Source organism: Aquarana catesbeiana, linkage group LG08, assembly GCF_042186555.1.
Source record: "Aquarana catesbeiana isolate 2022-GZ linkage group LG08, ASM4218655v1, whole genome shotgun sequence".
Classification (NCBI taxonomy): domain Eukaryota; kingdom Metazoa; phylum Chordata; class Amphibia; order Anura; family Ranidae; genus Aquarana; species Aquarana catesbeiana.
This window is the reverse complement of record NC_133331.1, coordinates 791,781-803,690: the sequence shown is the minus strand read 5'-3', so window position 1 is coordinate 803,690 and position 11,910 is coordinate 791,781. Positions and strand designations below refer to the sequence as shown.

Sequence of the window (11,910 nt, the reverse complement as noted above, 5' to 3'; positions counted from 1 at the left end):
TCCCCCCTTCCTATCCCCCAATACCGGGCATTCCCCCCCCCCCTTCCTATCCCTCAATACCGGGCATTCCCTTCCCCCTTCCTATCCCTCAATACCGGGCATTCCCTTCCCCCTTCCTATCCCCCAATACCGGGCATTCCCTCCCCCCTTCCTATCCCCCAATACCGGGCATTCCCTTCCCCCTTCCTATCCCCCAATACCGGGCATTCCCCCCCCCCCTTCCTATCCCTCAATACCGGGCATTCCCTCCCCCTTCCTATCCCCCAATACCGGGCATTCCATCCCCCCTTCCTATCCCCCAATACCGGGCATTCCCTCCCCCCTTCCTATCCCCCAATACCGGGCATTCCCTTCCCCCTTCCTATCCCCCAATACCGGGCATTCCCTCCCCCCCTTCCTATCCCCCAATACCGGGCATTCCCTTCCCCCTTCCTATCCCCCAATACCGGGCATTCCCCCCCCCCTTCCTATCCCTCAATACCGGGCATTCCCTTCCCCCTTCCTATCCCTCAATACCGGGCATTCCCTTCCCCTTCCTATCCCCCAATACCGGGCATTCCCTCCCCCCTTCCTATCCCCCAATACCGGGCATTCCCTTCCCCTTCCTATCCCCCAATACCGGGCATTCCCCCCCCCCCTTCCTATCCCTCAATACCGGGCACTCCCTCCCCCCTTCCTATCCCCCAATACCGGGCATTCCCTTCCCCCTTCCTATCCCCCAATACCGGGCATTCCCTCCCCCCTTCCTATCCCCCAATACCGGGCATTCCCTCCCCCCTTCCTATCCTCCAATACCGGGCATTCCCTCCCCCCTTCCTATCCCCCAATACCGGGCATTCCCCCCCCCCCTTCCTATCCCTCAATACCGGGCATTCCCTTCCCCCTTCCTATCCCTCAATACCGGGCATTCCCTTCCCCCTTCCTATCCCCCAATACCGGGCATTCCCTCCCCCCTTCCTATCCCCCAATACCGGGCATTCCCTTCCCCCTTCCTATCCCCCAATACCGGGCATTCCCCCCCCCCCTTCCTATCCCTCAATACCGGGCATTCCCTCCCCCCTTCCTATCCCCCAATACCGGGCATTCCATCCCCCCTTCCTATCCCCCAATACCGGGCACTCCCTCCCCCCTTCCTATCCCCCAATACCGGGCATTCCCTTCCCCCTTCCTATCCCCCAATACCGGGCATTCCCTCCCCCCTTCCTATCCCCCAATACCGGGCATTCCCTCCCCCCTTCCTATCCCTCAATACCGGGCATTCCCTCCCCCCTTCCTATCCCCCAATACCGGGCATTCCCTCCCCCCTTCCTATCCCTCAATACCGGGCATTCCCTCCCCCCTTTCTATCCCCCAATACCGGGCATTCCCTCCCCCCTTCCTATCCCCCAATACCGGGCATTCCCTCCCCCCTTCCTATCCCCCAATACCGGGCATTCCCTCCCCCCTTCCTATCCCTCAATACCGGGCATTCCCTCCCCCCTTTCTATCCCCCAATACCGGGCATTCCCTCCCCCCCTCCTATCCCCCAATACCGGCATTCCCTCCCCCCTTCCTATCCCCCAATACCGGGCATTCCCTTCCCCCTTCCTGCCCCCAATACCGGGCATTCCCTCCCCCCCTTCCTATCCCTCAATACCGGGCATTCCATCCCCCCCTTCCTGCCCCCAATACCGGGCATTCCCTTCCCCCTTCCTGCCCCCAATACCGGGCATTCCCTCCCCCCCTTCCTATCCCTCAATACCAGGCATTCCCTCCCCCCTTCCTATCCCCCAATACCGGGCATTCCCTCCCCCCTTCCTATCCCCCAATACCGGGCATTCCCTCCCCCCTTCCTATCCCCCAATACCGGCATTCCCTCCCCCCTTCCTATCCCCCAATACCGGGCATTCCCTTCCCCCTTCCTATCCCCCAATACCAGGCATTCCCTTCCCCCTTCCTGCCCCCAATACCGGGCATTCCCTCCCCCCTTCCTATCCCCCAATACCGGGCATTCCCTCCCCCCTTCCTATCCCCCAATACCGGGCATTCCCTTCCCCCTTCCTATCCCCCAATACCGGGCATTCCCTCCCCCCTTCCTATCCCCCAATACCGGGCATTCCCTCCCCCCTTCCTATCCCCCAATACCGGGCATTCCCTTCCCCCTTCCTATCCTCCAATACCGGGCATTCCATCCCCCCTTCCTATCCCCCAATACCGGGCATTCCCTTCCCCCTTCCTGCCCCCAATACCGGGCATTCCCTCCCCCCTTCCTATCCCCCAATACCGGGCATTCCCTCCCCCCTTCCTATCCCCCAATACCGGGCATTCCCTTCCCCCTTCCTGCCCCCAATACCGGGCATTCCCTTCCCCCTTCCTATCCCCCAATACCGGGCATTCCCTCCCCCCTTCCTATCCCTCAATACCGGGCATTCCCTCCCCCCTTCCTATCCCCCAATACCAGGCATTCCCTCCCCCCTTCCTATCCCCCAATACCGGGCATTCCCTTACCCCTTCCTATCCCTCAATACCGGGCATTCCCTCCCCCCTTCCTATCCTCCAATACCGGGCATTCCCTCCCCCCTTCCTATCCTCCAATACCGGGCATTCCCCCCCCCCCTTCCTATCCCCCAATACCGGGCATTCCCTCCCCCCTTCCTGCCCCCTCAATACCGGGCATTCCCTCCCCCCTTCCTATCCTCCAATACCGGGCATTCCCTCCCCCCTTCCTATCCTCCAATACCGGGCATTCCCCCCCCCCCTTCCTATCCCCCAATACCGGGCATTCCCTCCCCCCTTCCTATCCTCCAATACCGGGCATTCCCTCCCCCCTTCCTATCCCCCAATACCGGGCATTCCCTCCCCCCCTTCCTATCCCCCAATACCGGGCATTCCCTCCCCCCTTCCTATCCCCTAATACCGGGCATTCCCTCCCCCCTTCCTATCCCCCAATACCGGGCATTCCCTCCCCCCTTCCTATCCCCCAATACCGGGCATTCCCTCCCCCCTTCCTATCCCCCAATACCGGGCATTCCCTTCCCCCTTCCTATCCCCCAATACCGGGCATTCCCTCCCCCCTTCCTATCCCCCAATACCGGGCATTCCCTCCCCCCTTCCTATCCCCCAATACCGGCATTCCCTCCCCCCTTCCTATCCCCCAATACCGGGCATTCCCTTCCCCCTTCCTATCCCCCAATACCGGGCATTCCCCCCCCCCCTTCCTATCCCCCAATACCGGGCATTCCCTCCCCCCTTCCTGCCCCCCAATACCGGGCATTCCCCCCCCCCTTCCTATCCCCCAATACCGGGCATTCCCTCCCCCCCTCCTATCCCTCAATACCGGGCATTCCCCCCCCCCTTCCTATCCCCCAATACCGGGCATTCCCCCCCCCCTTCCTATCCCCCAATACCGGGCATTCCCTCCCCCCTTCCTATCCCCCAATACCGGGCATTCCCTCCCCCCTTCCTATCCCCCAATACCGGGCATTCCCTCCCCCCTTCCTATCCCCCAATACCGGGCATTCCCTTCCCCCTTCCTATCCCCCAATACCGGGCATTCCCTCCCCCCTTCCTATCCCCCAATACCGGGCATTCCCTCCCCCCTTCCTATCCCCCAATACCGGGCATTCCCTTCCCCCTTCCTATCCCCCAATACCAGGCATTCCCTCCCCCCTTCCTATCCCCCAGTACCGGGCATTCCCTCCCCCCTTCCTATCCCCCAATACCGGGCATTCCCTCCCCCCTTCCTGCCCCCAATACCGGGCATTCCCTTCCCCCTTCCTATCCCCCAATACCGGGCATTCCCTCCCCCCTTTCTATCCCCCAATACCGGGCATTCCCTCCCCCCCTCCTATCCCCCAATACCGGGCATTCCCTCCCCCCTTCCTATCCCTCAATACCAGGCATTCCCTCCCCCCTTCCTATCCCCCAATACCAGGCATTCCCTCCCCCCTTCCTATCCCTCAATACCAGGCATTCCCTCCCCCCTTCCTATCCCCCAATACCGGGCATTCCCTCCCCCCTTCCTATCCCTCAATACCGGGCATTCCCTCCCCCCTTCCTATCCCTCAATACCAGGCATTCCCTCCCCCCTTCCTATCCCCCAATACCGGGCATTCCCTCCCCCCTTCCTATCCCTCAATACCAGGCATTCCATCCCCCCTTCCTATCCCCCAATACCGGGCATTCCCTCCCCCCTTTCTATCCCCCAATACCGGGCATTCCCTCCCCCCCTCCTATCCCCCAATACCGGGCATTCCCTCCCCCCTTCCTATCCCTCAATACCAGGCATTCCCTCCCCCCTTCCTATCCCCCAATACCAGGCATTCCCTCCCCCCTTCCTATCCCCCAATACCGGGCATTCCCTCCCCCCTTCCTATCCCTCAATACCGGGCATTCCCTTACCCCTTCCTATCCCCCAATACCAGGCATTCCCTCCCCCCTTCCTATCCCTCAATACCAGGCATTCCCTCCCCCCTTCCTATCCCTCAATACCGGGCATTCCCTTACCCCTTCCTATCCCCCAATACCAGGCATTCCCTCCCCCCTTCCTATCCCCCAATACCGGGCATTCCCTCCCCCCTTCCTATCCCTCAATACCAGGCATTCCCTCCCCCCTTCCTATCCCTCAATACCAGGCATTCCCTCCCCCCTTCCTATCCCCCAATACCGGGCATTCCCTCCCCCCTTCCTATCCCTCAATACCAGGCATTCCATCCCCCCTTCCTATCCCCCAATACCGGGCATTCCCTCCCCCCTTTCTATCCCCCAATACCGGGCATTCCCTCCCCCCCTCCTATCCCCCAATACCGGGCATTCCCTCCCCCCTTCCTATCCCTCAATACCAGGCATTCCCTCCCCCCTTCCTATCCCCCAATACCAGGCATTCCCTCCCCCCTTCCTATCCCCCAATACCGGGCATTCCCTCCCCCCTTCCTATCCCCCAATACCAGGCATTCCCTCCCCCCTTCCTATCCCTCAATACCGGGCATTCCCTTACCCCTTCCTATCCCCCAATACCAGGCATTCCCTCCCCCCTTCCTATCCCTCAATACCGGCATTCCCTCCCCCCTTCCTATCCCTCAATACCAGGCATTCCCTCCCCCCTTCCTATCCCCCAATACCAGGCATTCCCTCCCCCCTTCCTATCCCTCAATACCGGGCATTCCCTTACCCCTTCCTATCCCCCAATACCAGGCATTCCCTCCCCCCTTCCTATCCCTCAATACCGGCATTCCCTCCCCCCTTCCTGCCCCCTCAATACCGGGCATTCCCTCCCCCCTTCCTGCCCCCCAATACCGGCATTCCCTCCCCCCTTCCTATCCTCCAATACCGGGCATTCCCTCCCCCCCTTCCTATCCTCCAATACCGGGCATTCCCTCCCCCCTTCCTATCCCCCAATACCGGGCATTCCCTCCCCCCTTCCTATCCTCCAATACCGGGCATTCCCTCCCCCCCTTCCTATCCTCCAATACCGGGCATTCCCTCCCCCCTTCCTATCCTCCAATACCGGGCATTCCCTCCCCCCCTTCCTATCCTCCAATACCGGGCATTCCCTCCCCCCTTCCTATCCCCCAATACCGGGCATTCCCTCCCCCCTTCCTATCCTCCAATACCGGGCATTCCCTCCCCCCCTTCCTATCCTCCAATACCGGGCATTCCCTCCCCCCTTCCTATCCCCCAATACCGGGCATTCCCTCCCCCCTTCCTATCCTCCAATACCGGGCATTCCCTCCCCCCTTCCTATCCTCCAATACCGGGCATTCCCTCCCCCCTTCCTATCCTCCAATACCGGGCATTCCCTCCCCCCTTCCTATCCTCCAATACCGGGCATTCCCTCCCCCCTTCCTATCCTCCAATACCGGGCATTCCCTCCCCCCTTCCTATCCCCCAATACCGGGCATTCCCCCCCCCTTCCTATCCCCCAATACCGGGCATTCCATCCCCCCTTCCTATCCCCCAATACCGGGCATTCCCTCCCCCCTTCCTATTCCCCAATACCGGGCATTCCCTTCCCCCTTCCTATCCCTCAATACCGGGCATTCCCTCCCCCCTTCCTATCCCTCAATACCGGGCATTCCCTCCCCCCTTCCTATCCTCCAATACCGGGCATTCCCTTCCCCCTTCCTATCCCCCAATACCGGGCATTCCCCCCCCCCTTCCTATCCCCCAATACCGGGCATTCCCTCCCCCCTTCCTGCCCCCTCAATACCGGGCATTCCATCCCCCTTCCTATCCCCCAATACCGGGCATTCCCTTCCCCCTTCCTATCCCTCAATACCGGGCATTCCATCCCCCTTCCTATCCCCCAATACTCGGCACCCCCCCCCCTTCCTATCCCCCAATACTCGGCACCCCCCCCCCCTCCCCTGCAGCCCAGGCATTAGTTTCAGCTCTCAGTGCTGTCACTTTGAATGACAATTACTCAGTCATGTAACATTGTACTCACCAGATGACATTTTTATCACACAAATAGAACTTTCTTTTGATGGTATTTAATCACCACTGGGGGGAGGGGGGGGGATTCTTTTTCCTTAAGCAAAAAACTTTGTACAATTTTGATAAAAAAAAAAAAAAAGAAGTTTTATAAAATTTTGCAAATAATTTTTCTTCATAAATTTTGGCCAAAATGTTTTCTGCTCCATTTCTCTGGTGAAAATCCCCCAAATTATTGTGAAGGTAAAAGACGTCTTCCAGACCTCCCACCACAAACAGGGCGGTCCGGCTGTGCCAAGCCACGTATCTGTACGTCATTTCATGTATGGGATACTGTGGGTGGGCGGTGTGTACCGCGATGTGTGCGGCGGTGTTTACGGCGGTGTGTACCGCGATGCGTGCGGCGGTGTTTACGGCATTGTGTACCGCGATGTGTGCGGCGGTGTTTACGGCGGTGTGTACCGCGATGTGTGCGGCGGTGTTTACGGCATTGTGTACCGCGATGTGTGCGGCGGTGTGTACCGCGATGCGTGCGGCGGTGTTTATGGCATTGTGTACCGCGATGCGTGCGGCGGTGTTTACGGCGGTGTGTACCGCGATGCGTGCGGCGGTGTTTACGGCGGTGTGTACCGCGATGCGTGCGGCGGTGTTTACGGCGGTGTGTACCGCGATGCGTGCGGCGGTGTTTACGGCGGTGTGTACCGCGATGTGTGCGGCGGTGTTTACGGCGGTGTGTACCGCGATGTGTGCGGCGGTGTTTACGGCGGTGTGTACCGCGATGTGTGCGGCGGTGTTTACGGCGGTGTGTACCGCGATGTGTGCGGCGGTGTTTACGGCGGTGTGTACCGCGATGTGTGCGGCGGTGTTTACGGCGGCGTGTACCGCGATGCGTGCGGCGGTGTTTACGGTGGTGTGTACCGCGATGCGTGCGGCGGTGTTTATGGCGTTGTGTACCGCGATGCGTGCGGCGGTGTTTACGGCGGTGTGTACCGCGATGCGTGCGGCGGTGTTTACGGCGGTGTGTACCGCGATGCGTGCGGCGGTGTTTATGGCGGTGTGTACCGCGATGCGTGCGGCGGTGTTTACGGCGTTGTGTACCGCGATGCGTGCGGCGGTGTTTACGGCGGTGTGTACCGCGATGCGTGCGGCGGTGTTTACGGCGGTGTGTACCGCGATGCGTGCGGCGGTGTTTACGGCGGTGTGTACCGCGATGCGTGCGGCGGTGTTTACGGCGGCGTGTACCGCGATGCGTGCGGCGGTGTTTACGGTGGTGTGTACCGCGATGCGTGCGGCGGTGTTTACGGCGGTGTGTACCGCGATGCGTGCGGCGGTGTTTGCGGCGGTGTGTACCGCGATGCGTGCGGCGGTGTTTACGGCGGTGTGTACCGCGATGTGTGCGGCGGTGTTTATGGCGTTGTGTACCGCGATGCGTGCGGCGGTGTTTACGGCGGTGTGTACCGCGATGCGTGCGGCGGTGTTTATGGCGGTGTGTACCGCGATGCGTGCGGCGGTGTTTATGGCGGTGTGTACCGCGATGCGTGCGGCGGTGTTTACGGCGGTGTGTACCGCGATGCGTGCGGCGGTGTTTACGGCGGCGTGTACCGCGATGCGTGCGGCGGTGTTTACGGTGGTGTGTACCGCGATGCGTGCGGCGGTGTTTACGGCGGTGTGTACCGCGATGCGTGCGGCGGTGTTTGCGGCGGTGTGTACCGCGATGCGTGCGGCGGTGTTTACGGCGGTGTGTACCGCGATGTGTGCGGCGGTGTTTATGGCGTTGTGTACCGCGATGCGTGCGGCGGTGTTTACGGCGGTGTGTACCGCGATGCGTGCGGCGGTGTTTATGGCGGTGTGTACCGCGATGCGTGCGGCGGTGTTTATGGCGGTGTGTACCGCGATGCGTGCGGCGGTGTTTATGGCGGTGTGTACCGCGATGCGTGCGGCGTTTATGGCGGTGTGTACCGCGATGCGTGCGGCGGTGTTTACGGCGGCGTGTACCGCGATGCGTGCGGCGGTGTTTACGGTGGTGTGTACCGCGATGCGTGCGGCGGTGTTTACGGCGGTGTGTACCGCGATGCGTGCGGCGGTGTTTGCGGCGGTGTGTACCGCGATGCGTGCGGCGGTGTTTACGGCGGTGTGTACCGCGATGTGTGCGGCGGTGTTTATGGCGTTGTGTACCGCGATGCGTGCGGCGGTGTTTACGGCGGTGTGTACCGCGATGCGTGCGGCGGTGTTTATGGCGGTGTGTACCGCGATGCGTGCGGCGTTTATGGCGGTGTGTACCGCGATGCGTGCGGCGTTTATGGCGGTGTGTACCGCGATGCGTGCGGCGGTGTTTACGGCGGTGTGTACCGCGATGCGTGCGGCGGTGTTTATGGCGGTGTGTACCGCGATGCGTGCGGCGTTTATGGCGGTGTGTACCGCGATGCGTGCGGCGGTGTTTACGGCGGTGTGTACCGCGATGCGTGCGGCGGTGTTTACGGCGGTGTGTACCGCGATGCGTGCGGCGGTGTTTACGGCGGTCCGGGGGACCCGCGATCGCTCCAGAGAGGCAGAACGGGGATCTGCTTATGTAAACAAGGCTAGTAATCAGGAACAGTGATCTATGTGTTGTCCCAGTGAGCCCATCCCCCCACAGAACCACTGACATTAGTACAGTGACAGTGCTTTTTTTTTTTTTTTTTAGCACTTATCACTGTATTGGTGTCACTGTTCCCCAAGAAGTGTCACTCAGTGTTGGATTTGTCCGCCACAATGTCGCAGTCTCGAAAAAAAAAAGAAAAAAGAAAAATCGCACAATAGTAACGCAGTGCCGTATCACAAAAAATGTCCTGGTCATTAAGTGGGGTAAATCCTTCTGGGGCTGAAGGGGTTAAAGAAAACATCACAAATAGAAGAGCCCTTGCACACTGGGGCGGTTTGCAGGCACTATTGCGCTAATAATAGCGCCTGCAAACCGCCCCGAAAGTGCCGCTGCTGTCATTCCAGTGTGACCCCCGAGGGCTCTCACACTGGAGCGGTGCGCTGGCAGGACGGTAAAAAAAGTCCTGCCAGCAGCATCTTCGGAGCGGTGAAGGAGCGGTGTGTATACGGCCCCTTTACTGCTCCTGTCCATTGAAATCAATGGGACGGCGTGGCTATACCTCTGCAGAGGCGCTTTGCGGTGGTATTTAACCCTTTCTCGGCCGCTAGTGGGGGGTAAAACCGCCCCGCTAGCGGCCGCATACCGACGGTAAAACGCCGCTAATAATAGCGGCGTTTTACCGCCGACGCCGCCCCCCGCCCCAGTGTTAAAGGGCTCTAATTACTGGACACAAGCTGGTTTCTCCTTTAGAGCCCTTGCACACTGGGGCGGGGGGCGGCGTCGGCGGTAAAGCGCCGTCGGTATGCGGCCGCTAGCGGGGCGGTTTTACCCCCCACTAGCAGCCGAGAAAGGGTTAAATACCACCGCAAAGCGCCTCTGCAGAGGCGATTTGCCGGCGGTATAGCCGCGCCGTCCCATTGATTTTAATGGGCAGGAGCGGTAAGGGAGCCGTATACACACCGCTCCTTCACCGCTCCGAAGATGCTGCTGACAGGACTTTTTTTACCGTCCTGCCAGCGCACCGCTCCAGTGTGAGAGCCCTCGGCGCTTGCACACTGGAATGACAGTAGCGGCACTTTCGGGTCGGTTTGCAGGTGCTATTATTAGCGCAATAGCGCCTGCAAACCGCCCCAGTGTGCAAGGGCTCTTATATAAACGAGGCAAACGTCACTCATCCCATCCCTTATATTACTATGTGATAGGGAACGCCCCTCCCCCGCCCCCCACACCCGGCCCACACACACACCTCGCATTACCCACCCGATCCCGGACCATCTCCGGCACCGCCGACAGATCATCCCTCTGGATCTCCAGGAACTCGGGCAGAATGACCAACTTCACCTCTTCATCGTATTCATACTGCTCATCGCTCATGTCAAATCCGCCCTCCACCCCTACAGAGACACCGAGAAAAGGGGGAGGGGTCACATAACCAGCAAAAGATCAGAAACACAACAACAAAACACAACACACTTCTTAGAGCCCTTGCACACTGGGGCGGGGGGCGGGGTCGGCAGTAAAACGCCGCTATTATTAGCGGCGTTTTACCGTCGGTATGCGGCCGCTAGCGGGGCGGTTTTACCCCCTGCTAGAGGCCGAGAAAGGGTTAAATACCACCGCAAAGCGCCTCTGCAGAGGTATAGCCGCGCCGTCCCATTGATTTCAATGGACAGGAGCAGTAAAGGGGCCGTATACACTCCGCTCCTTCACCGCTCCGAAGATGCTGCTAGCAGGACTTTTTTTACCGTCCTGCCAGCGCACCGCTCCAGTGTGCAAGGGCTCTTAGACACATTATAAAATCTCTTTCCACATATTTTTAGGGTTAACCCTTTCGCTGCCAGACTGTTTTTGCAATATTTTATATATTTTTTTCACACATTTAAAAAATATGTATTTTGGGTCTGAAGATTCTCAAACATGATCTGTCTTCTGAAAGCAGAGACCCCGGAGAATAAAAAAAAAATATATGGTTATAGATATACAGAGCAGAGACCAGAGAGAGGAAATCTTACCGATAGCGAGCCGGGTGGGTTTCTTGCGGGGGGGATCCCCGGTGGTGGAGTTGGAGTCATCAGATTTCTGCTAAAATAAAGAAATATTGTTAAAGGGAAAGTACACCAAAATTGTATACATTTAATTCTTTACACACATAACGGAGATCCACCGATACCACGTTACCATAGTTACATAGAAGGTGAGGGTGATAAAAGACACAAGTCCAACCTCTGGGTGATTATATGTCATATTACATTATATATCTCTGTATGTTGTGTGATTATATGTCATATTACATTATATATCTCTGTATGTTGTGTGATTATATGTCATATTACATTATATATCTCTGTATGTTGTGTGATTATATGTCATATTACATTATATATCCCTGTATGTTGTGTGATTATATGTCATATTACATTATATATCTCTGTATGTTGTGTGATTATATGTCATATTACATTATATATCCTGTATGTTGTGTGATTATATGTCATATTACATTATATATCTCTGTATGTTGTGTGATTATATGTCATATTACATTATATATCCTGTATGTTGTGTGATTATATGTCATATTACATTATATATCTCTGTATGTTGTGTGATTATATGTCATATTACATTATATATCCTGTATGTTGTGTGATTATATGTCATATTACATTATATATCTCTGTATGTTGTGTGATTATATGTCATATTACATTATATATCCTGTATGTTGTGTGATTATATGTCATATTACATTATATATCTCTGTATGTTGTGTGATTATATGTCATATTACATTATATATCTCTGTATGTTGTGTGATTATATGTCATATTACATTATATATCTCTGTATGTTGTGTGATTATATGTCATATTACATTATATATCCTGTATGTTGTGTGATTATATGTCATATTACAT

General features: G+C 57.3%; 1 protein-coding gene across 1 annotated transcript in view; it reads right to left on the bottom strand.

Moving 5' to 3' along the window:
• The window catches only part of LOC141105517 (ubiquitin carboxyl-terminal hydrolase 5-like), a gene marked incomplete in the record, with an annotated part of 87,434 nt that overhangs the window by 55,221 nt on the left and 20,303 nt on the right, over window positions 1-11,910 (bottom strand). The window contains 2 exon segments of the mRNA XM_073595378.1: window positions 10,253-10,386; window positions 11,005-11,074. Of these exon segments, the coding sequence (XP_073451479.1) occupies window positions 10,253-10,386; window positions 11,005-11,074 (204 nt within the window).